The sequence below is a fragment of the Neopelma chrysocephalum genome, unplaced genomic scaffold (genome assembly GCF_003984885.1).
Source record: "Neopelma chrysocephalum unplaced genomic scaffold, ASM398488v2 Primary Assembly neopelma1_376, whole genome shotgun sequence".
In the NCBI taxonomy this organism is placed as follows: domain Eukaryota; kingdom Metazoa; phylum Chordata; class Aves; order Passeriformes; family Pipridae; genus Neopelma; species Neopelma chrysocephalum.
In genome coordinates, this window is record NW_020898040.1 from 253,056 (window position 1) to 278,455 (window position 25,400).

At 48.2% G+C, this 25,400-nt stretch overlaps 1 protein-coding gene across 10 annotated transcripts in view; it reads left to right on the forward strand.

Moving 5' to 3' along the window:
- The window catches only part of MTMR3 (myotubularin related protein 3), a 79,832-nt gene that overhangs the window by 46,872 nt on the left and 7,560 nt on the right, over positions 1 to 25,400 (forward strand). For all 10 annotated transcript variants that reach the window (XM_027706420.1, XM_027706421.1, XM_027706423.1 and 7 more), the window contains 11 exons: positions 2,397 to 2,563; positions 5,907 to 6,003; positions 7,694 to 7,807; positions 13,754 to 13,959; positions 14,170 to 14,301; positions 16,210 to 16,321; positions 17,158 to 17,353; positions 18,902 to 19,087; positions 20,476 to 20,646; positions 22,909 to 23,054; positions 23,718 to 25,116. In XM_027706420.1, coding sequence (XP_027562221.1) covers positions 2,397 to 2,563; positions 5,907 to 6,003; positions 7,694 to 7,807; positions 13,754 to 13,959; positions 14,170 to 14,301; positions 16,210 to 16,321; positions 17,158 to 17,353; positions 18,902 to 19,087; positions 20,476 to 20,646; positions 22,909 to 23,054; positions 23,718 to 25,116 — 2,926 coding nt within the window. The remainder of the gene's footprint in view (positions 1 to 2,396; positions 2,564 to 5,906; positions 6,004 to 7,693; positions 7,808 to 13,753; positions 13,960 to 14,169; positions 14,302 to 16,209; positions 16,322 to 17,157; positions 17,354 to 18,901; positions 19,088 to 20,475; positions 20,647 to 22,908; positions 23,055 to 23,717; positions 25,117 to 25,400) is intronic.

Below are 25,400 nucleotides of genomic sequence, written 5' to 3' on the forward strand. Positions count from 1 at the left end.
GTGCTGTGGTGCAGGACAGCAGCAAACCTTGGGCTGAGCCCCAGGTTTTACTCTGAAATCAGTTTTAGTCTCACTGTGTTTTCCTGGCATTACAATCAGTTGTAATATATTGCTTCAGTAAATCATAGATATATCAATATCTACATATCAGCAGATAGAGAAGTGGATAAAAGCACTGACACACAACGCTTGGGGAAGTGTTTAATTGGGATTTGGGGTTTGGAGGGTTAAACTGTGGGTTTGGGGAGCTCTGTACCTTCAGCCACCCTGTATTTTCAGCACCTGTGAGGGTACAGTCACTGTCCTAAAGGCATAGTAACCTACTGGGAAAAAAAGGAGGGAATAAGGTGAAAGCAAGTGAGGGAATGAGGAAATCCAGGTGTGCACCCAGCAGAGCAGGCGGGTCATGGAGAGGAGCAGTCACTGCTCTGTCCTGCAGCAGCCTCCAGAGCCTGAGCCAGGACTCTGAGCCACCAAGCCTCAACTACAGCTATTTTATTTTAATTTTTTTTTGTTTTTACTTTTCTGCTGCAGAAATTAATTTTGATCTATGAACTTTAATTAAGGAGAAAGGAACATTCCTTTTTGATTAAATGTTTGCTGGCAGTACCTTTTGTATAATGAAATGAGCCCCAGTCATCTCTGAGCACTCAGAATCTTTAACAGGTCATCTGCTTCCTGAAATGCTCTTTTTCTCACCAGGACTGATTTTACTTTAGAAGTAATATTTAGTTTAATTTGAATCCAATATTTAACTTCCTCTTCACTTGTAGCCCTTGGCATTTAAGAAAGTCACCCTTCCTCTCTACATTAATTTGGTTCTTTCTCTTCAGTAGTAGAATGACTACAAATTATTTGTATTTATGCCCTTCCTTATGAATTTCCCTTCAAAATTGCATCTCCAAGACTGAGGACTTGGTGGGACTGTTGGGAGATGGTGAAGTGTGGGGCTGAGACAGCAGATTTCAAACATTTTCGTGTTCTTTTTCATGAGCAAAGTTTGTATTTTGAGTACTAGAGTTCAAGTGAAGATAGTACCAATTATTTGCACCACTAACTTCAAAGGAATTTAGAGAATTTAGGGTGAGATGTATCTTGTCTGAGTATGGATATTTAATAGAGAATTATCCAGTCCAAGCAAGGAGTCTGGGCTTGCTTTATACTCACTGATGGGAAATAAATAAACACCTCAGGCTGCAGTTCCTCACAGCTCTGCAGAGATGCTGGATGTGTCTTTCCCTTCCACTGCCTGGCCCTGAGCTCTCTGCAGGTGGGGGGAATAAATGTGCCCCCAGGGAATGCAGGTGCCATCCTTACCCAGGAGCACTGCAGGACTTGGACTGAGCCTGGAAATACTCAGGGAATGTTTAATAACTGTGAAATCGGGAGGAAATCTGTCAGAGCAAAGTAAAACACTGGTTTATTCCCACCCTCTACAGTAAAAGGGTCCAGGAATCCCCTTTGAAAAGACAAGCTAATGCAATTTTACTACACTGCTTTGAAGATTAGTTTCTCCTGTGCAGGGAATGTTCTCACCAGTTGTTGTTAGTCTGTGATGTTGGGCAAAGCTCAGTTTGAAACACGTGGTTTGTGCTTCCCACCAAGGCCAGAAGGAGAAGGCTTCGGAAGGGACCTTAAAGCCCATCCAGTCCCACCCCCTGCCATGGGCAGAGACACCTCCCACCAGCCCAGGGATCCAGGGGCAGCCCCAGCTTCTCTGGGCAACCTGGGCCAGGGCCTCCCCACCCTCACAGCCAACAATCCCTTCCTAGTATCCCATCTATCCCTGCCATCTGGCAGTGGGAAGCCATTCCCTGTGTCCTGTCCCTCCATCCCTTGTCCCCAGTCCCTCTCCAGCTCTCCTGGAGCCCCTTTAGGCCCTGGAAGGGGCTCTCAGCTCTCCCTGGAGCCTTCTCTTCTCCAGGTGAACCCCCCCAGCTCTCCCAGCCTGTTCTTGTTTACAGGACTATGATTATAGTTACAATATATAGATTAGAGTGTATGTGGTAGTTTTCTGAGTTTCCACCTGATTCCAGCAGTCAGAAGTCTCTGGAACACGTTCCTGTCTCTGACCTCAGTGATCTGGTCCTTGGTTTTGTAGTTAACACGTGCACAAACATCCCCCTCATTGCTGGCAGGGCACAGCCCTGGTTACTCACAGCCACTGGACGTTGCTGCTCACAGTTAATCCCGACTCCCTAAGGGTGTTTCTTCTCTAATATCCACAGGTTTCCTTTTTACTGTCCATTGGAATGTACAGGGAAGCAGAACTAAGTTGTCCCTAAGATATTTATTCTCACTCCCCGCTTTCCCAGAGGTTTCCATGCTCAGCCTGTCATTCCCAGCCTGCCATCTGTCCCTGCACATTCACCCGGGGATGTTTGTTTGTGGCACAGGTGTCAGTTCTCCACCTTCGAGCAGTGCCAGGACTGGCTGAAGCGGCTCAACAATGCCATCCGCCCGCCCGCCAAGATCGAGGACCTGTTCTCCTTCGCCTACCACGCCTGGTGCATGGAGGTCTATGCCAGTGAGAAGGAGCAGCACGGGGACCTGTGTCGGCCAGGTACGTGGGAACACCCCAGGGATCATCCCAGGGCAAAGCAGATCCTTGATATCTCCTGGAATTATTGTGGTGGGTGTGGTTCCACAGAATCCCAGGATATGCTGAGCTGGAAGGGACCCATAAGGATCGTCGAGTCCAGCTCCTGGCCCTGCACAGGCCCATCCCCAAGAGTCACCCCCTGTGACCCAGAGCATCATCCAAACCCTCCTGGAGCTCTGGCAGCCTTGGGGCTGTGCCCACTGCCCTGGGGAGCCTGGGCAGTGCCCAACCAGCCTCTGGGGGAAGAACCTTTGCCTGAGATCCAACCTGAGCCTGCCCTGACACAGCTCCAGCCATTCCCTGGCTGCTGTCCCTGGTCCCCCCAGAGCAGAGCTCAGTCCCTGCCCCTCCTCTGCCCCTGCCCAGGCACTTGGAACTGCAGGGAGGTCTCCCCTCAGTCTCCTCTGCTCCAGCTGAACACACCAAGTGCCCTCAGCTGCTCCTCATTCCTCTTTATGTTCACCACAGCAGCAACTTTGAGTGTAAACCATGTGGTGTTGGTTGTGCCACTTTTTTTGTAACTGCCTGGAGCAGTGGTTTCCAGCATGGATGTTGAGGAGCAGGAGGTGAAGGGAGATGGGAGGCCCTGAGCTGCTCCTGAGCTTCATTCCCAGCCACAGCACTGTGATGTATTTTAGTGCAGTACCTTCCTTGCTGGAGGGTTTTCGAAGCCCACAAGTAAATAAAAGCTAAAAATTGGGATGCTGGTGGTTGTAGCACTTGTTTGAATATAAGAAATTTGATTTCCAGGCCTCTGCAGTCTCTTGTCACTCACAATTCACTGCCTGAGGGAAGTGTCCCAGCTGTCAGGCTGAGTGATGTTCCTGGAATTCTGTCCTTGTTCCTGAGGTTTCTCTGGAGCTGGGCACAGACTGTCATGCCTTTGGTGCCTGAGGAAGAGCAGTGAACAGGGAGCACACAGGTGAAGGAGGAGCTCCTTGGCTCCTGTTCCTGCACATCACACACTTCCTCAGCAGCTGCTGGAAAATGGCAAAAAAATCCTCAGGGCAGAACTTCACACCCAGGGCTTCTCCCTCCTCACTAAATTCAGGAAATGGGAGATAGCAGACATGTGGAAGCATTGCTGGGTCTCCTTGTAGCCCTTTTCCTCACTGAAACAGGTGGGTTTCAGCCTAAGGCTGGGTTAGGATAATCAGGGAATCATGGAATGGTTTAGATTTGAAGGAACCTTAAAGTCTCTCATTCCACCCCCACCATGGGCAGGGACACCTTCCACCAGCCCAGGATGCTCCAAGCCCTGCCCTGCCTGGCCTTGGACAATGCCAGAGAGAAGAAGGAGCATTTATGTTTTTATTTAAAAACTTCTACCAATCAATTTTTTTCTTTTCTTCAACATAACTTTATCTTCCTGTAGCTGCCTTTTCCTGGGGGTGGATATTCTCCTTCACAGAGCTGAGTTATAGTTGAGATAAGTCAGTGTGAGTGTTGTTGAAGAAGTTAATCCCAAGACGTTGTAAGTTCTCTTTCACATCCAAGCAGCCCATTATTTGGCAGATATGTACAAAAAGACTCAATTGCTTCAAAATCCATCTGAGTATCAACTTCAGGGGAAAAAGTATGTTAACAATGTATGTAACAGAGATCTGAGCTGTGGCTCAGCTCTTATAGCCAGGAGGGGTAAGTCCATAAAATGTCCAGCTTGTATTTCCTGTGATTTTGAGAGTGGATTGGGATGCTTCTGAATATTATCCATCTTGACTCAAAGTGCCTCTTAAAATGCCAGCATTTCAGGAGGAATGGACAGGATGTTAAGGCTGGGGTTTCATTTCTCAGAGGAAAACCTGGGATTTCCCAGGAGCTAAAAATTAGGAGGGAGAAATCAAACAGAATATTTCATTTACATGGAGTTTTATGTGTTTCTCTTAAAACCCTCCAGGGCTATGCAGCATTGATTGGGGATATTTCCAGTATTCTCATTTGCTATCCAAAAAAACCTCCTTAAGGATGGATCACAGGTTTTAAAGACCATTCCTCAGAGCAGGTGATGGTGAAGCTCATCCTCAGTGCTGCAGGAGCATCTGCTGCTCCAGTCAAAGGGTTTCTGGGATTTTTAAATAAAACACCTTCCACTAGCCCAGGTTGCTCCAAGTTTATCCATCCTGGCCTTGGACACTTCCAGGGATCCAGGGGCAGCCACAGCTTCTCTGGGCAACCTGTGCCAGGGCCTCCCCACCCTCCCAGGGCAGAATTCCCTCCCAGTGTCTGTCCTCTGTGTTTATCTCTAATTGTTCTGTGATGCCACATTAAAAAATCGTTTCAGACATGTGCATTTACATCTTAGAGCTAAATGTGTATCTGCAGATATCTGGGGGATTGAAAGACTTTAAGGGTTTTCTGAAATATTTAATGGAAAGATGTAATACTTAAAGCATTAATTTTGCAGCAGATTTCTGTCCCCTGTTGGGTGCTGCTCTGCCTCAGGATTTAATGATACAGTAATTTAAAGAGACAGGCAATGGATGGACTTTCAGAATCACTTGATTTAGTGTTGCTCTCATGCTCATTAAATTTAACACATTTCTTGGCTCTGGAAACCTGGGAATTTTGTCTAATTCTCTAGAATTTAATAACTATCAGAATAGTTATTCTTTACTGCCACTGTATATTTTTGCAATTGTTTTTTGATACTTTTTAAAAATGTCTCTGGGAAATAAATTGGGCTCATTCCACTTCCTTTAATGTATTAATCCAGGAATTTATGAGGATCTTGTGACTGATATTTATGCATTTTACCTTCCTATCTCCACATGACTCATGGAGGGATAATGTCCAATTTATGGACAGAAAACTGAGGTGCAGGATAAGTGACAGGACTTGCCTCCAGCCATAGAGGAAACCTGGGGCTGGAATTGCATATTCCATGTTGATTGCCCACGTTCCAGAGCACATTCCAGCTCTCAGCCCCTCACCAGAGCTTCACATTCTTCTCATTGATACAAAATTCTTCCGAACTTCACAAAATAAGAACTCCTATTTTTTTTTTCCCCTGAAACACCTGATGTATCTAAATTCCTTCTGCTGATGTGCTCGGGTCTGGTTTGCAGTGTTACTGTTTTACATGAATTTCCCAAAATTGGTCATTTCAGGAAATTACTGTGTTGGACTTTGGCATTCCTGGAGAGTTGACCATGGAGAGCCATCAGTGCAACTGTCAGAATGAGGCTGTGAAATGCAGCTGGCTTTGCACTGACTGATGTGCTGGTTTTCTCTTGACTATTTTGTGAAGCAGGAATCTTAATTTCTTCTTTCCCGTTTATTTTCTCCCTCTGCTCTTGCTCCCCAGGAGAACACGTAACTTCCAGGTTTAAGAACGAAGTGGAGCGGATGGGGTTTGATATGAACAATGCCTGGAGGATTTCCAACATCAATGAGAAGTACAAGTGAGTACTTGGCAGATTCACAGCCAAATGGCAGCTCAAAACACTGATTTTTTTATGGCAGATTACTGGAACTTTTTTCAAGTTCTACAGTTCTTAATACAGGCCAATCAGAATTATGATTTTTTTGTTGTTCTATAGAAAATATGCTTTTAATTATTGAATATTTTATTAGCTGATATGAATTTTTCAGCTTAGAAATCCCAGATTTTGGTGTGCTTGCTGGAGGACAGAGAATACGCATTCTAAGGGAAGAAAAGGGGATCTTAAGGGAGCAAAGAGTGTAGTTTGAACTTTTATAAACCATTTTTTAATTCTGTCTTGTTCTCTAACTTATTACAAAGACATGTATTAAAGAAAAAACAGGTTTGAAAGAGTTAAGTTTGCAAATGCTGAAAATAAGAGAAAACACTTTCTGAGGTCCTTAAAGCCCAGACAAAAGTCCTGTGTGGGCTCTGGAGCAGAGGAAGGTGCTCCTGGATTCTCCTGTGGTGGGACAGGGTGTTCTGGCTGCTCCCTGCCCCAGCTCAGAGCTAAACCAGCTGGAACTCTGCATGATGGAACACCCAAACAAATAAGAAAGTCTTGTTACAAAATCGTGCTGCAATAGACTTTCTCCTTTTAGTAAATGGCCAAGGATGTCAGGAGTTTGAAGGCCTCTGCTGCCTCAGCTTCTCTGATCACTCCCAATCTATCCACTCCCAAATCAATCAGCTTAAATCCTTGGTTCATGAAATCAGTCAAGTTAATCATTTGACTTTTGATGATTTTTTCAATTGGCTACCTTTTAAAGGCCTCTCTTCCACTATTAAGAAAATTATTGTAGTTATTGTGCTAGGACTTTTCATAGTGTTTCTCTTTATGTGTGTCTTTCCATGCATGCTCAGTTGTGCCAGAACCTTTCAATCATTAAGGGCATATCCTGCTCCAGAAAACAAAAAAGGAAGAGATGTAGCAATGGATTTATGGAAAAAGTCTTGCCAAAGATGGGCTGGTGAATCAGAAGTTTTTAATGTTGTTTAAACATGTGTTAAGATGGCTTTTTGCAAAGTCACTGCTCCTTCTTCCCGACACCCTCTGTAAAGACCCCTTATCTCTCAGGCAGGAGTGTCCTGGGAAGATGTCCTGAGGTGTTCTCATTGGTCTTTTGTTAACCCCTTCCTTATTTGGCTGTTAACTCCCTACCTGATTGGTTTTTTGTAAGACCCCTCACCTTAAATGGTCCCCTTTGACCCTCCCAAGAGCTTTACAAACCCCTACCCCACATTAAACTTCCTCTTTCGTCCGTCCCTCCCTGGTGGGCAGCGTGTGTGCTCCTTTGGGGGGGTCACAGGCCACGAGGTGGGGGCAGGGTGGGAGAGCATGAACCTTTCCAGGTAATGCACTGAAGCCAAGGCCTGAAGGTTCCCCCCTCCAACTCATCTACCATTACTTTCCTTGCTCTGCCTCTGCAGGGTAATGCCTTGCAGCTGGTAGTTGGTGTCACTGCAAGAATCCCTGCCTTGGTCTCCAAAAATCCCGGGAAGGAAAAATAGCCATTCCTTACACAATTAATGCTGGAGAAGGAGGAATTTATTGACAGGCAGTGAAACAAATCAGCAAAAGGGGCTGCACAGTGTCAGTCCTTACACTACCAGGTGTGCAGCTGCTCTGTGTCACTGATGTCCAACCCTGTGCACCCCTTTTCCCCCAGGCTGTGTGGCAGCTACCCCCAGGAAATCATCGTTCCCGCCTGGATCACGGATAAGGAGCTGGAGAGCGTGGCAAGCTTCCGGTCCTGGAAGCGCATCCCTGCCGTGGTGTACAGGTGAGGCCCCTGCAGGTGCACCAGCTGCTTGGAAATGGGGGGTTCTGGCAAATAAAAGCTGAAATAAGCTGTAAGTGGGAATTTTGGGCTGGTAACAAAAGGTGTTCAGGCTCCCCTGGGTAAGGCAGAACCTGAGTAAGGTTCACTCTGAGAGGGAATGATGGTTTGCATTTTGAATTCCAAACACATGCTGCAGGAGCACTCGGCATTTGCATCTCCTGCAAATCATTCCTGGGGCAGTCACCCCTGTTAAGATTGATTTTTAAGTTTTTTTGATATGAAAATGAAAAAATGTAAGCTGAAGGTGATAAATGGCCTCCCTGGCTGGGTGTGCCTTTGGCTTTTCTCTGACTCTGACCTGGCTAATTCTCAGACTGCAGCAGAAACAAGGACAAATACCAAAATTACTTGAAGGAGATATAACACTCAAATTAAAAATTAGTACATGGTTTAGATCTATCTATATATTTTAGATATTTTTCACTAGACAGCCTCTTATTTAGATTGAGTCCAGAAACTCTCCATATAAAATTGCTTTTCTGAAATACTGGGTTTTGACAGCTTCTTTAGGAAGAAATATATTTCAGCATCTGTTTTTTCAAATATTCTGGATTATATGGATATTCTGTGGCTGCCCCTGGATCCCTGGAAGTGTCCAAGGCCATGTTGGACGGGGCTTGGAGCAACCTGGGCTAGTGGAAGGTGTCCCTTTCCATGGCAGGGGGTGGAATGGGTCCCTTCCAACCCAAACCATTCTGTGATTCTATAAACCTGTCGTTTAACACCTTGGCCCCTTCCCTGGTGTGGTTATCTTCCCTTAAATCTTTAAAATCTCTTTAAAAAATCAGATGACATAGGGATTAAAAAGATAATGAGTACTGCTGATGCCCTAAGCCTGCCTTGCCACCCATTCCTTGGGATCAGCTGCAGGCTGACTGTGGAGAGCAGGAAACTTGGCAAATCCATAATCCTGGGTGGGATGAGTGAGGGCAGAGAGCTCTGGGCCACAAAACACTGTTTACCCAGCTGAAGGTTCTTGTCTTGGGAAAGGAGAACAAATGGGCTCGTGGCAGCAAAAAATTCTCTTTAAATCCTCCTGTCTTCTCTCCTTTGCCTTCCAAACAGCACAGGGATTTAGAATGGTTTCTTTTGGAATGGTGAGGAGTTTTTCCATCCTCTGCTCAGCTCTGGGAGGGGGGAAAAATGCCTTCCAGCCTATGCTGACTTTTAAAAATTTATATATTTTGTTATTATGGTGCTATATATAATATATATATGTATAAAAGAGAACAGTGTGATTTCTCCGTGGGTTGGGGTCAGCTTTGCACGCTGCATTTCAGGCCACTTTGGGCCCTTTTTGCAGTTGTCACGTAATTAGGGGAAACCTCACCTCCAAACACAGGGCAGCTTCCCTCCTCCTGTCACCCCTGCACCCTTTGTTCTCATCCCTAGGAGCAGCCTGCATTCCAGGGATTTATGGGAGAGCAATTTAAAAGTCAAAAGACCACAGAGACTGAAATTGTCCTGTCCCTGCCTCCAGTTCTGTGCAGTTCTGCTGATGCTCTCTGTGGTAAATCACAGCTGCCTTTTCATTGCCAGTCTTCAAATCAGGGAGAGAAAAGTGTTTCTATTATTTTGACTTTTTTTTTTTTTTATTTGGCATTTAGTAATAGATTTTTCAAGACATCCAGTTCATCATTCTGGGCTCTAATTGAGCTCACAGCAGGGAGTGGATGATGATCCATAGGATTTCAAGGCCAGGTTGGATGGGGCTTGGAACAACCTGGGATAGTGAAAGGTGTCCCTGCCCATGGTAGGGAGTGGAACTGGATGGGCTTTAAGGTCCCTTCCAAGCCAAACCATTCTGTGATTGGAATTCCATGTATAGTTTTATATATATATATATAGCCATAAAAACAGCTTTTTCTTACTCTTGGAGGGGTAAGAAACAAAACCTTATTCAGCATTTTTTATCCGTTAAAGATGATTTGGGGACTTAATGATTTTAGTTTCATTATTGATGACAGTAATAAATCTCTTTTTGCTTTACTTCAGGGGGAAAAAGAGTAATAGTGATTTTTAAAAAAATTAGTCCAATGACTTGTCTCAGATGCTGAACAGTGGGACAGAGAGAGACCAGAGACAGACCCCGACAACCACAAATTCCCTGTCCTTGTAAAGCAGTCGGGGCTGAAAAGCAGAACAAACAGGGCTGAATTCGGAGACAAACGTCAGGAATACTCCTGGAGATTGGACTGTCAGGAGTGTTGCTTCTATTCTTGATCAGATTTCTACAGAAATCTCACACCCAGTCTCTGCAGTTTTGCTCAGTGTTTACAATTTTTTAAACCTTTTCACATATTTTATGAGGTCACAGAATCCCAGACTGGTTTGGGTGGGAAGGGACCTTTAAGCTCACCAGTTCCATCCCATGGACAGGGACACCTTCCACTAGCCCTGGTTGCTCCAAGTCCTTTCCAACCTGGCCTTGACACTTCCAGGGATGGGGCAGCCTCACCTCTCTGGGCAGCAATAGTTTATGTGGATAAATCTGGCCTGTGACATGGATTTTGTAGCTTCCTTGTTTTGGCCACAGAAAATCAGTTTTAGAGAGAGGGCTCTTGGGATTTTGTGAAAAGACAGTAGAGAGGATTTCCTACCTTCTGGAAAGAGCATCCTAAGCTCGGAGAGCCTCTCTGGACGCTGGCTGTGTGGAGGGTGTCCTTTTGCCTTGCCCACTGCTGAAGGGGAGCACCCACCCAGGCAGCTCCTGCTGGCACAGGGAACGAAGGCACGTGGAAAACTGCCCTGTTCCCTCCTTGCTGAGTTCTATCCCTGAATTGCTGCCATGGGTTTTCCATTCCGAGTGCTGGCAGTTCAGCAATGCAGCACAGGGAGCAATTCAACCCTCCTTAGTCCTCCTGCTCTGTAGTTACAAGGACTTGGGAGATTTATTGTTGTGCTCAAAGGTGGTTTGATCACAGGGGGGTTAAGCCTGTGCAGAGGTGTACGTACGTCCTACAGCCATACAAGAGCTTGTAAAGGGCTTTAGAGCTGCCTAATGGGGGTTACTCCTTGGTTTCTGCAGGGGGGCTGCGTGTTGATGTGTCTCTAGTGAGGGAGTTTGCAGGGGAGGTTTTGCTTTAAATTTTTTAAATCTGTTTTTTTTGGTTCCTGAGCTCTGAGTGACACCATCTTATCCCGAGGGACCTCGGAATCACTGGCTCTCTTTTATCCCAGTGGCCAGTCCAGTTGGAATGAGTGTGATTCCTCAGACCTCCCATGCCCCTAAACAGAATTGTTTGCTGATTTCTGCTGGTACATCTGAACGTGGCATGTTTGTGTGGGATAGGAGTGCTTGGGCTTCACAGCCACCAACGAGCTCAACTTCTGGCCTAGTGATTCTTTATTATTTGGGGTATAATGCGAGGCAAGAACCTGGAGATGAAAACCTAACTGTTTATGAACCTGTGAAAATGAATCTGCAGCAGGTAGTAATGAAATCTGGGAGAACATATGGAAAAATAAATGAGCTGCTCTGTTCAAAATAGATTTCTTACACGTATAATGATGTTTTATTTTCTTTTATTATTTGCGCAAGCAGAGCGGGGAACAGGGTGGCCTTTCAGCGATTGGCAGGGATTTTTTGCTGAACTAATTTGCTATGGGTAGAGCTGTTTCTGAAAGGCTATTAATTCCAGCAGAAATCCATTTCCCTGTGCCGGCAGTCGGCTGGCACCTGGTGCAAGCGCCGTGGCTCCGCATCGCCTTCCCTCCGCTTCAGCTAAGGCGGCGTGTCAGCTCCCTCCTCTCACTGAGGGGATTTTACGTGAAACAATTATACAAGACCCGTGGAAAATACTTAAAATACCACATCACAGCCCGTTTTGTGCCGGGAGGGCCCTGCCCCGCGGAGCCGTGTCCCGGCGGATGGGGAGCAGGAGGCGGCGGCGCCCACGGGTGCCCGCGGGGACACTGCGGAGGAGGTGCTGCACAGCCCCCCGGGGTGACAGCTCTGACAGCACATTGCACACCAGCCTGTCACACCCACAGACAGCCCTCGGAGTGCTCACACGGAGAAGGGGAAGATGGAAAGCTTTGGGGGGGTTGTCTTCCTGTGCAGGGCTGGCGGAGTCGGCTGTTCAGATTTGCTTAAGGGTTGTGCTGAGCCTTCACTGCTCCGGTGTTCCTTGATTAGAGGGAATCGAACAACTCCTGGTTGCCCTGGGGCTGAGATGGGCAGTTTGTTTGCAGGAAGGCTCTAAAATCCTTTGCTGCATCGTAACCTGTAGGAGCTGTAATTGGCAAGTGTGTGCTTTGTAAATGGGGGGTTGTGCTGGGACTCCTGAGCAGGAACAGCAGTGCCCAGAGGCACCTCTGCTGGAAGGGATGTGTTCCCAGAAATCCACCGCTGCCCTGGGCTCATTCCACAGCGTGGGCAGCAGGGCAGGGGGGATTCTGCCCCTCTGCCCCCTCAGGTGAGACCCCCCTGCAGAGCTGCTCCAGCCCTGGGAAACAGCACCCAGAGGACGTGGAGCTGCTGGAGAGAGTCCAGAGGAGGTCACAGAGATACTCCCAGGGCTGGAGCCCCTCTGCTCTGGAGCCAGGCTGGGAGAGCTGGGGGGGTTCACCTGGACAAGAGAAGGATCCAGGGAGAGCTGAGAGCCCTTTCCAGGGCCTAAAGGGGCTCCAGGAGAGCTGGAGAGGGACTGGGGACAAGGGATGGAGGGACAGGACACAGGGAATGGCTTCCCACTAACTGAGGGCAGGGATAGATGGGATATTGGGAAGGAATTGTTGGTTGTGAGGGTGGGGAGGCCCTGGCCCAGGTTGCCCAGAGAAGCTGTGGTTGCCCCTGGATCCCTGGGAGTGTCCAAGGCCAGGTTGGACGGGGCTTGGAGCAACCTGGGCTAGTGGGAGGTGTCCCTGCCCATGGCAGGGGGTGGAATGGAATGAGCTTTATCGTCCCTTCCCATCCAAACCATTCCACAATCCTGTGATCTGCAGGCCATTTAAAGAGAGAAGCACAGTGTGTGGATGAGTGGGGGGATATTTCATCTGGGACCTGAGGCAGGGAGTGAACATCTCTGGGTGTCCTGTTCTCAGCATTGTTGCCTCACTGTGTGGCCTCAGAGAAGTTGTGTCTCTGCTGCTCTGGCCGCTCCCTCTGTACTCACAGCTGGGCTTCCTTGGTCCAGGGCTGAGCTCCCTGAACTCAGGGGCTGCTGGGGAAGGTCAAGGAGAAGGTTGTTATTCCCAGCTGCAAACGCTTCAGTGAATGGGGAATCTCAGAGCTGGTGGCAGTGGGATGTGCCAGCACAGAGGCAGCAAGTGGAATTACTGTGATCAGATGTTTCAGTCCTCTTTTTGTAATAGATTGTAGGGGAGAGTTTTTAAATCTTTTTCAGGTCACGTTTGCAATGGTTCGATGAGTTTTAATTATTTCAGATCTGTCCTTTACGTGTAGTACAAGAAGCTGGGTCTTTAAGGAAATAACTCTTCAGACGTGTAAAAAAATGTGATTTTTTTAATGTCACTCCCCAGGAGGTGAGAGCTGTGTTCAGGTTGGGGTGTTCCTCATTTATTTCCCACCCAGCAGGTGTTGAATTCCTCTGGAATGCCTCACCTGCTGTTCCAAAACGCTCCCCAGCCTTCACTGACCAACAGGCCACAATATTGAGCAAGAAGATGGTTTGTTTTCTCTTCCTGACCTTGCTTTGACTTTCCCCTTTCAGTGACTGTGTTCTCAGTCAGCATTTGGAAGGGAAGCACCTGGAATACGCTGCCACCGACTCCCAGGTTGGATAACTGCTGAACGGCGGCGAGGTCCCCGGTGGGAATTAAGATACCGCGGCACACCAGTGAAGTTTTCATGCCCTCTGGATCCTTTTCATCCTGATCCTTCAACTTATGCACTGTTGGTTTTGTTCTTCCTTCCCTTTGCAGGCACCAGAGCAATGGGGCAGTGATCTCCCGCTGTGGGCAGCCCGAGGTCAGCTGGTGGGGCTGGAGGAACGCCGACGACGAGCACCTCGTCCAGTCTGTGGCCAAAGCCTGTGCCTCGGACTCGAGGTCCAACAGCAACAAATTAATGAATGGGAATTGTTCCAGAGATTTCTCCAATGGAGGGGACCTCTCTGATGTGGAGTTTGGTAAGTCTGTCACTGTTGCTTTTCTGTGAGGGGCAGAGTTTTATGTAAAAGCTTAATCTCCTGCGCTGGAACAGGATGAATCCATTGTGTTCAGTCAGGCATTCTCCAGATACTGTGTGCATGTGCATCGTGGGACTGAGTGAATCGTGTTGTGACCAAGGTCAGAAGTATCCTTTGAATTCCTCACCAGTTGCATCTCCTCCCTCCCAGACTCCTCCATCTCCAATGCCTCGGGAGCAGAGAGTTTGGCAATTCAACCCCAGAAGCTTTTGATCTTGGACGCGCGATCGTACGCGGCAGCCGTGGCCAACAGAGCCAAGGGGGGAGGCTGTGAGTGCCCAGGTGAGCAGCACTTCTTCTGCTTTCCATTCAGATAATCAAAAGGATGTGCTCCAATGGAATTGCACTGATCTCCTTCAGTCCTGCCTGTTTAACTGACCATGGGGATGGAGGGCTGTTCATCTGTCTGAACGTTCTGGATCGTAGCAGCCACCACCAGCCCTTCCAAAGGGCAGGTTTAGCTGTTCATTAAGGCTGTTCCCAGAGCATAAACCCAGCTGGTGACAGAGCTCAGTAAATGCTGAACTGTGTGGAACATGCTGATGAGCTCTCCCTTGCTGAGTCAAATATATAAACTAGAGAGAGACAAAGGTGTCCAGTGTGCTCATGGCTAAAAGCCCTGAACTTGTAAAACCCACTGACTGCAGAGAATAATAATACTCTAGAATGGTTGTGCAAAATACAGCTTTTCAGCAATTTTTGTAAAGCTGAAACATTTTTCAGCATTTATATCATAACCAACTGCAATCCTGCTTCACCTTGCATGTAATACATTTGCAACACCACTTCGTGTTCTTTGGCACTTGTGCATTGGTGCTTTTATAAACAAAGTGTTATTTATGGTCACTACTGGGTATGAATGCAGCCTGTTAAAATTCCATGGGTGGAGAGTCTGGAAAAAAATCCCAGACAGAAAAACTAGAGATAAGATAACAAAATCTCTTTTGACCGTGTATTCTTGTTTTGGTCTTTACTGCAGTAGCTGCACTTTATGCAGCCACCAGTAAGGAAAGATGAAGTTTCCATTTAAAACCTCAAAATTACTATATAACTCTTTATAAGAGAGTAAAATTTTGAACCAGAAAAGCAGAGTCTACAGGAAGTTTGATTTTCTTGTATATTGGTTCTTGAATTCTGTGTAGAAGACTTTTAAACAGCTTGTCATCTTCAATAAATACTTGTATTGCTTTCTGCTGCTAAGTTTTCTGCAGGTATTGCCAAGTTTGCTTCATTCTCTGTATAAAAATAGCTCATTTATGCTGTGCTTTATTTTAGATATAACATAACTCGGTGAAAAGACTAAAAAATGCTGAAATTGTCTTGTGCAATCTGTGGCTGAAGTTACAGAGTCCATTGCTAACAGGATGTTCTCTTTGGGTCAGCAGCTGTTGGGCTGATAAAGAATTGGGAAATCAAATGATACAAAACATGCTCAGACTCCTGCATTTCCTTGTGCAAGCACTCAGTATCCCAGATTCTGCATCCTGATTATTTTTCTCCTGTAGCAACAGTCATTTTAGCTATTGTGTCACCATTTTTGTGCAGACAGAAGCATCAAAACTAAATCTAGGAAAACCCATTGAACTGGTGTTTTTCTGGCTCTCCTTGGGTGCCCCCCTGAGCTGTGACCCTGTCTGCACATGAGCACATCCCATAGCAACATCCAAAGTAATTCCATATATCTTCTGTTTTCCTGAACTTCCAGTATTTCTCACACATGTGATGCTTCCTCATAAAATTCCCCTCAGAAGAAAGCAGTGGATGGAGTAACCTTTCAGCCTTTCTGAGTGCTTAGGGAAAGCCATCTATAACTTGCATCCATAAATTACCAGTTAAATATTATTTGTGCTTTGCATCTTATGATGTTTCTCAGTCTTTACAGACACTCTGAGACCTGGAGCACAGGAGTATCCCTATTCCCATAGGTTTGCACTCTGCTTTTTGTAACCTGGAGTGAAACATTGCGAGTAAATCCAGCAGGACTTTGGTAAATGCTTCCTGTTTTGCTGAGCTGTGGTGTCATCCCTGGAATACCCACCAAGCTCCAAGGGCTGGTGTGTCCTTACAGAATAGTCATAAACAGATTATTTCATCTGTCCACAGCAACAGGGGTTTGTTTTGATGAAAAAAAGCTTCTTTTAGAAATGCAGTCGTTTAATTTCTTCCCTCTTTCTTGCCCTCTCCCTGCAGAGTATTACCCCAACTGTGAGGTGGTGTTCATGGGAATGGCAAACATCCATTCCATCCGGAAGAGCTTTCAGTCCCTGCGTCTGCTCTGCACACAAATGCCAGATCCAGGAAAGTAAGTGGATGTTTGGGCCTTGGGTGACATGTTTCTGCAGCCACGTTCTTCTGCTGCTGGTTTGGAAACTGAAATTCCGTGGGTTTTGCCCAGTGACTGTCCTGGGTGATAATGGTCAGCTGTGTATTTTCATTTCCATGGAGGTAATTGGTTTACTGTGATTGAAGTGAGAATTAGTTGTGAAATGATAGTATAACTTTGGATGTTGATACCAGAGTGTTGCTACTTCTGGTGGGCTTCTAAGCACTCACACTTAGGTTGACATGCTATTCCCAGCTCTTTAATATTCACATCTTGTCTCTCCTTTGGAAAACTCTGGCTGTGTTCCATGTTCCCTCATTTATAGTGTCATTTCAAGAGAATATTTCATAGCCCTCCAGTGCTATGGGGTATCTACCCTGTAATGGCCCATCAAATCCAGAGCTTCTGAGCTTGGGTCTTCACTAGGACACTGGAGTTGTTAATTAAGGCTGTTCCCAGAGCATAAACCCGGCTGGTGCCAGTGCTCAGGGAATGCTGAACTGTGTGGAACATGCTGATGAACTTTCCCTTGCTGAGTCAAATATATAAACTCCCACTTACCTCTTTGGAAATTGCTGCTAAAGCCTTCCATGGTCTCAAAGTCGATCCAGACCTTCAGCTCATCCCAGAGAGTGGCAGTTCCTCGGGCAGACGTGTGGCTTTGCTGCTCCACCCCGGGAGAGCGTTAACGAGACATAAATGAAAACTGCCACTCAGAGCTTATTGAAACAGCAGCTTTGCCGTGATAAATTCAGAGATCCAAACCTGAAAGCATTTTAAAAGAGCAAAAACTGTCTTCCCTTGTTTCCCTCTAGTTGGCTGTCAGCTCTGGAGAGCACCAAGTGGCTGCAGCACTTGTCTGTGCTCCTGAAGTCGGCGCTGCTGGTGGTTCACGCCGTGGACCGGGACCAGCGGCCGGTGCTGGTGCACTGCTCCGACGGCTGGGACCGCACCCCCCAGATCGTGGCGCTGGCCAAGCTGCTGCTGGACCCCTACTACAGGACCACAGAGGTGGGTGATCCCTCTGGGAGGGCACTGGGGAGCTCAGGGCTTTGGCTGAGCAAACCTGGCTATAAATTATTGCAGTTCTTTCCGCTAACGAAGGCACTGAAGCTGGCAGGAGTTAACCAACCACAGCCTGGACGAACAGTCTCCAACTCAGACATTATATTCCCTTTGCTGTAACTGCACAGTCATGGTCTGTGCTTCCCCATATTTACCTCAGGAATATGGAGTACAGAGTGCTGCAATTGCAGTTTCCATTGCCCCACTGCAGGTTCTCAGCCAAGCGCTCAGACAAAGCCTTTCTCTTTGCTGGATTTCCCAAGTGCATAGCTTTCCAGTTTCACATTTTCCCTGTCCTCTGTCAGTTATATTTCTCCTTTTTTTTCAGCCTGAATTTTTTCCATCACTTTGCAGCACTGTGGGACATGTTCTGGCTGGGTTCCATCTGCCAGCCCACGGGCAAGATGCCTTTGTTGTCCAGAACAGAACTCTGTGTCTGAACACTGCTGTGAGCTGCTGCTTAAAGCCTCACTCACACAGGGACCAGAGGCTTGAGCTGCAGCAAAGCCTTTTGGATGGAAGTGTGGAAACTTCTTGGATCCTTTTTCACATGGGTTCTACAAGCTGGCATCCACCAGGGCAAAACATGCTGCTCTGGCCTGGGCATAGTACCTCCTCCTGGTGCTCCAAGGAGTGCTGTCCCTCCTGTTCAGGGTGCAGAGTTCTGCTGTGCACACCCTGTGCCTTCCTTGTCATCCAGAGGAAACCATAAGCTGCAGCTGTCTATGCCAGGATCAGAAATGTTGAGGAAAATGAGTCTTCAGCATTGCCACGTCTCACATTTCTCACCTGTCAGCCATTATTTTGGCTCTCATCACAGCCTTTGACTCAATAAAGATTCTCTACAATTTTTCTTTCCTCCAAGAACCAAAACCTTCCTGCCCTGTGATGGATTTCAGGTCCTGTAAGACAAGGTGTCACATTCAGCTGCTCATCCAGGCACTGTTTGGGAATGTCTTTGCCCTTTTCATTTTCATGAGAAATCACTCAAGTGAACCTTTAATCAGCCTTGTGACTGGTGTACACCAGACAAGCACCTGCTCTCTCTGAGCTTGGATGTCCTGTTGTGGATTGTTTTCTTTCCTAACAGGCAGATCTGCCCATCATTTTCAAGGGAAGGCTTTCAAATGTCCTGTCCAAATGCTGGGTACCATGATCCAGATGGATTTGATCAAGATGAAGTTCCTGCTCACCCCTGCCTGAAGAGATAGGGCTCATATCAGGATCCTCCCTGCCAGTCATTGAGGACTTAATTTGCCTTATTCCCTTTCCTGTTCCTGTAGTTTGGGAATCCATACCTGTCCCAATTTCATTTCAGAGCACAGAGGCACTAAAGCAGCAAAGAGAAGTAATGGGCCCATTACTTCCCAGTGCCGAAGGGAAATAAGAGAGTGAGGGCACATCAATAAAGTGATTCCCACGAGTCTCAGACCACCTTAGAAAACTGAGCCAAAGGAAAACAGGAATTCTTCATCTGTCCTTTCATTTCTGCAGGGTTTCCAGGTGCTGGTGGAGACAGAGTGGCTGGATTTTGGCCACAAGTTTGCGGATCGCTGTGGCCATGGGGAGAACTCGGATGACCTGAACGAGCGCTGCCCGGTGTTTCTGCAGTGGCTGGACTGTGTCCATCAGCTCCAGAGGCAGTTCCCTTGCTCTTTCGAGTTTAACGAAGCATTCCTTGTGAGTTGAGAGTTTTATAGACTCTTCTAAACTGGTGCTGGCATCCACAGAGCCTGGGGGGCTGATTTTCCCACCTGTCTGTGACATTCTGGAAGTGTCCAAGGCCAGGTTGGACGGGGCTTGGAGCAACTGGGCTAGTGGAAGGTGTTCCTGCCCGTGGCAGAGGATGGAATAAGATGAGCTCTAAAGTCCCTTCTAACCCAAATCATTCCCTACACATGATAAAGGTAATGTCAAAGCTGCCCAGATACAGCAAACAAAATTATTTGTATATTCCATGGAGTCTATTCACTCTTAAAACAGAAGCAGGACCCTTAAGGGTCCTTTTAGACTTAAAAGAAATAAATTATATCAATTAAATATTCCCACCTAAGAGGTATAAAACATCCACACAGCATGAAAAAAATCATCCTTACTGGCAATACAAACCTCCCCCTGCTTTGATCATGTTTTGACTTGAAAACTCCTCCTCTAAAAACGATCTGCTCCATTCATTTTTTTTTTCAGTTTCTTTGCTGAAAATGAAATTTTTCAGTTTCTGTGCTGAAAGGATATAGGAGCTGTGTTTATCTTCTCTGGAAGCAGACAGCTCTGCCATTAGGAATTCACCCAGGATGGTCAAAGTCAGTCCCCGGGTGTCTGGGGAAGTGGCAGTCACGGGCTGCAGGAGCAGTAATCTGAGGAGTAAAAGTTTTTATGAAGTGTCTGATCCACTGAGAGATTTAAGGCACATTCCTGTGATTGTGGCTGACTTGAATTACCACTTGCCAGCTCAGCCATGTAACCGAGTCCGTGGACGGTCCTGGCGTAACTCGGTTGTGAAATGAGATACAACAGGTAGTAACTGGCTTCACTTCACACTGCTGATCTCCAGGGGCTGGCAGAGAACATACCCGTGGTGTTCTGGCCTTTTTAGAGTAACCCCCTAATTTTTTGGAGTATTGAACTACTTGTCTTCATTTGAACACCTGAATAATCCTAAGGAAGTCATTTATATGCCCGAAGTTAAACTCACACTAAGCCATGTTGTTAGGCTGGGCCCACAGCACCGAGGGATTAATGACCAGCGTGTCTGGGGTGCATTAATGTTTTGTAGCAAAGGAATCATGGTTCTCTGCTTTGCCTGTCCTGCAGGGCAGTGAGTTTGAATCACTGTGACCTTTATACTTGATTATGAACAAATATTTTGTCTTTCTAGGTTATATTTTTTCCTGAATTTTTTTAGTTATGATTTTCAAAGGTTCCACTCCACTTGCATTCCTTTGTAAGGAGGTATGCAAAAAATGCTGTGTATCTTGTGTCAGCCCTGGGAAGGGGGTTTGGTCGTGCAGAGGGAGGGTGAAGCTGATCTCTTGTGCCACCTGACACGTCTGAATTGCTCTGTGCAGGTGAAATTGGTGCAGCACACCTACTCCTGCCTCTTTGGAACATTCCTGTGCAACAATGCGAAAGAGAGAGGAGAGAAACACACTCAGGAACGGACCTGCTCCGTCTGGTCTTTGCTGCGGGCAGCAAACAAAGCCTTCAAAAACCTGCTCTACTCCTCCCAGTCGGAGTCTGTATGTATCCCCCACCCCCTGCAGGGAGAGCCCTGGGGGCTCCCAGCTACAGTCCCCAGAAGGAGGGGGGTACCCTGAGAAAACACCCCAACCCTGGGACACGAGGAACAGGGGTTCAGCCACAACTGAGGTGGTGGCAGCCCCATCCCGGGAAGGGTTCAAAGCCAGGATGGGGCTTGGAGCAACCTGGTCTTGTGGAATGTGTCCCTGCCCGTGGCAGGGGATAGAATTGGATGATCTTTACGTTCCCTTCCCACCCAAACCGTTCTGGGATTCTCTGAACTGTCACCATGAACAGAGAGGTGTTTCCAGACCAGTGAGCTCAGCTCTCCCCACTGACGTTCACCTTGGAATACTCAGCTCAGGCTGATGTTTCAAGTCTTGTGTTAATTTTGCTGATATTTGAGGAATGTCAAATGCCACCTCAGAAATTTCTCCCTGCTGGAAATGTGTTTTCTGTAACTAAATATTTTACTGTATTTTTTGTAGCAGAAAGCATTTCAGTGTTTGATAAATAGACCTCTCTAGAGAACTAAACTGTGTCAGAGGAGTGACAGAAAATTGCCTGCAAACCTAGACACTGTGTCTAAATTTATCTTAAAGCTAAACAGAAGAAGTAGCTCAGATTATTTGGTGTATCTTTGTCTCAGTACCTTCACGTTTTCAGTCTGGCTGCTCCATGGTAAGAGCTCACTGAATGTTCTGGGGAGGGGCTCACAGTTCCCTCAGTGTGTGCCTGAAACGAGGTCATGTGAGGCATTGAGGGGTGCAGAGCATGGCCAGGGGAACACACAATCACCAAGTGACATCATGGGTAGGACTGCAAAGAACTTGTATAAATATTTAAGCCCTTTTTATTTATGAAAGTATGAGATGTCATAAACGGAACTGTAAGGACTGTGCAGAGGGTTTGCATATGATAGATGTGGCTTTTATTTGTTCCTTAGAGTAGGATTAAGGAGTAGGGAAGAGTTTTATGCCCACATTGGTTCTGAGAAGATGAGTTTTCCATTCCCTGAGCCCTCCTGGCTCTGTGTGTCCTGGCTGTGGCCCTGCAGAGCTCTGGGCTGTCACTGCGCTGAGCCCTCTGAGTTTCCCTCCTGACACGGCATCCTGGGAGTGCTGAGGCAGAGCAGGCAGACACAGCCTGGGGGGATGTTTGAAGCTATGGATGCATCTAAATTTCCCTGAAAATGCCAGCAGGTGTGCCCAGCAGGAGTAAAGAGGGCTCTTGAAGCAGGATGAGTGGACAGGGCTGTCCTTGGGCTGCCCTCGGGGACTTGGCCCCTGTTCTCAGGAAAGACAACACTGTCTGTGCTAACAAGGAGACTCTTTCAGTGTGGGGGAGTTTTGGTATTTTCCTGTCTTGGGTTCATCTTTCTGTGGTTTTACTTTGGGCTTTAAAAGGTGCCTCTGCTGCAGCCACATCTGTTACAAAGCCAAAGTTTAAGAGCGGCAGCCACCCCACAGCCCTTCCCCTGCTCAGTGCCAGGGAAACCTGACTGCTCCTAGAACCACAGCATCTTCTGAGTGGGAAGGGACCCACAAGGATCATGGAATCCAACCCTGGCCCTGCACAGACACCCCAACAATCCCACCCTGTCCCTGACAATGTTGTCCAAACACACCTGGAGCTCTGGCAGCCTTGGGGCTGTGCCCACTGCCCTGGGGAGCCTGGTCAGTGCCCAACCACCCTCTGGGGGGACAGACTGTTCCTCTGTCATTGCCTGCTTTTCCACAGGGAGTCTGCTTGGAGAAGAGTGGAATTGCTAGCGTGAGCCTAGATGTTTATAAACGGAATCATAAAGCATATTCCACAATCAAGGAATCCCTTTTAAGAGCAAGGTGTCTCTTCCAGGTGTTTCTGCATGTACTGAATTTGTACATGTGAGTGCCTCCTTTAGAACCAGGATGGGCTGGGCTGGATTGGGGCCTATGGAAGTGAGTTCAGCTCCCTGTGGCACAGTGCAACACAACACACAAGGAAACCTTGGCACTGACAGTGGGCCACTGAATTCCACAGCAGTTTAAATTGCTCAGAAGCATTGTGAAGGTGTAGATTCACAGAGGGCACATTGCAGGAGTTCAGTCAGGATGAGCTGAAGGCCATCAGTGTTCTGCCTCTCTCTCTGACAGAAAAGATCATTCTAGACCCAAGTGTGGCTGATTAAACGCCATCACTGCTCACTGGCACCCTCAGGGCTGAACTCCTCTGCCTGCTGGGAGCCAGCAGTCGACCCTTTCCCGTGTTGTCCCTCTCAGGTGCTGTACCCAGTGTGCCATGTGCGGAACTTAATGCTCTGGAGTGCTGTTTACCTGCCCTGCTCGTCCCCCTCCACACCCGCCGACGACTCCTGTGCCCCGTACCCTGTGCCAGGCTCTAGCCCTGAAGAGCAGCCTCTGGGCAGGTGAGCCTAGAGCCCAGAAATCCCTCCTGTAAAGTAAGATCAACAGAGAATATTGTGGGATATAAAAGGAGAATGTTTGTGGCGGGAGGGCAGGATTTCTCCCAGGTGGATTTGCGGGAATGTGGGACTGATTTGTCCCAGTGCAGTCTGTCGGTGTTTTGGGTTTGGAAGCCGTCACATTTCAGGGGTGATAATGTAGAAAAGAGAAGCTTGGCAAATGGAATTATGCTTTGGGTGTCACACAGCCACATAAAATTCCTTATATCCTTGTGGGATATAAGCTTTCCTTCAGTTATCTTGAATTGGAGTTCTTTTTTTGGCATTGCATAACTATTTCTTTGCTTTTCTGTACAATGGCTCTGAGCACATGTTAATTAGGAGGTGTGACCAGACTGGAAGCATTTGGGCTTGGTGGTAAAGGGATTATTCTGGCAATGTTTGAAGTCTGATTGAGCATATTTTCCTGACGGCAAACAAAGGAAGTCCTGAAGCAGCTCTGCACTACAGATGGGCAGAACCTGCTCCTGGATAATGCTTCCCACAAGCCCATTAATGAACAGATTGTTACTGTCCTAATTGAGGGGGGAGCTTTTAAACCACGGTAGCTAAATGTTTAAAACAGCATCCCCTGACTGTGGATTGGGATTGTCTGTGCCTTTGCAGGCTACCAAAGACGAGATCCTTCGACAATCTGCCGACAGCCTGTGACAGCAGCGTGCCTACAGCCGCCCGCCGGAGCAGCGACCCCAGCCTCAACGAGAAGTGGCAGGAGCACCGCCGCTCCCTGGAGCTCAGCAGCCTCGGCCCCTCCGGGGACGAGCCCTTCGAGGGGGACACCCTGGGCTGGCAGGGCAGGGCCCCCCTGGGCGCCGAGCTCTCCGTCGCAGCCGGGGTGGCAGAGGGACAGATGGAGAACATCCTGCAGGAGGCCACGAAAGATGACGTTGGGCTGGAGGAGCACTTAAGGGGTGGCCCGGAGGCAGCAGGGAAAGGGGCTGAGGTGGCCCTGGATAAGGAGAAGAGAGCTGACAATCTGCGGGGGTACGTCAGTGACCTCGGGGAAAAGGCCGAGGCGGACGCAGGTATCGTAACGAACAATCCCACACCCGCCCCACACCCGCTTTCACAAGGTGCTTCTGAGCCCAGAGGACAACAGGACGAGCACGGCGATCCCGGCAGCGCTCTCCAGAAAGTACCTCAGGTGAGGGGGCTGCAGGCTGTTCCTCTGGAGGGCTCCACTCAGAACAACACGGGGGAAGAAGGCGTTGGGAAACACGAAGAAGCAGAGAGCCCGTACGGCACAGCACAGGCCGGCCTTCCCTTCCCTCTGCCACCCCTGCCCGAGGCAAGGACATCCAACATCGAAAGTTCCACGGAGACCTTAACGGAGACTGAAGCAAAGCCTGAGTTCCTGCCTAAGGGCCCGTGCCACAGAGCTCACCCCTTCGACAACAGCGCCGACGAGCTGTCCCGAACTCTGGAGAACAGGCCGGAGGGGGAGTGCATGATAGAGCTCCAAAAACTGGGAACAAGAGTGCACAGGACTTCTGGTAGCAGCACCACGCACCTCCCGATGCCTTCCCCTTGTGCCTTGCCCTTCGCGGAGCGGAAAGACGAGGTCGTGTGTAACGGGGAGCCGGAGCCCGAGAACAAGCTGGCGGAGAAGCCCGCGGGGCTCGTCCCCCCGAAATTCCCCGCCACCAACGGACACTGCGTGAACGGGGAGGACGGGCGGCTCAAGGCCTCGCTCAGCAGGCAGGTGTCGGCGGCCAGCTGCGGCTCCGCCCAGCTGCACCTGAGGAACTTGCACCACAAGTGGGTGCTGAGCCAGCTGGGGAAGCCGGCGGGCGGCAGCCCCGACCAGCCCACCCGCAGCCACCTGGACGACGACGGCATGCCCGTCTACAGCGACGTCATCCAGCAGCGCCTGCGCCAGATCGAGACCGGCCACCAGCAGGAGGTGGAGACCCTCAAGAAGCAGGTGCAGGAGCTCAAGAGCCGCTTGGAGAGCCAGTTCCTCAACAGCTCCCTGCGGCTCAACGGCGACTACGGAGACGAAGTGGTGAGTGAGCGGTACCTGCGCCGCGCCTGGAGCTCACCGGGCACTCGGGGGGCATTTCTGGGCTGTGCAGGCTTTTACAGAACTCTCCAGGTCACTCTGAAGAGGGCAAACACTTGATAAATGGCAGTTAATGACTAATATTTTCACCCAACTTCAGTTTGACCACGAGTGGACCCAAGGTTTATTTTGAGGTGGGTGTTCAGCAGCAGCTCACACGTACCTGGACATACCCAAACACCCTCACTGGCCTTAATAAAACACCCAAACTCCCTCACTGGCCTTAA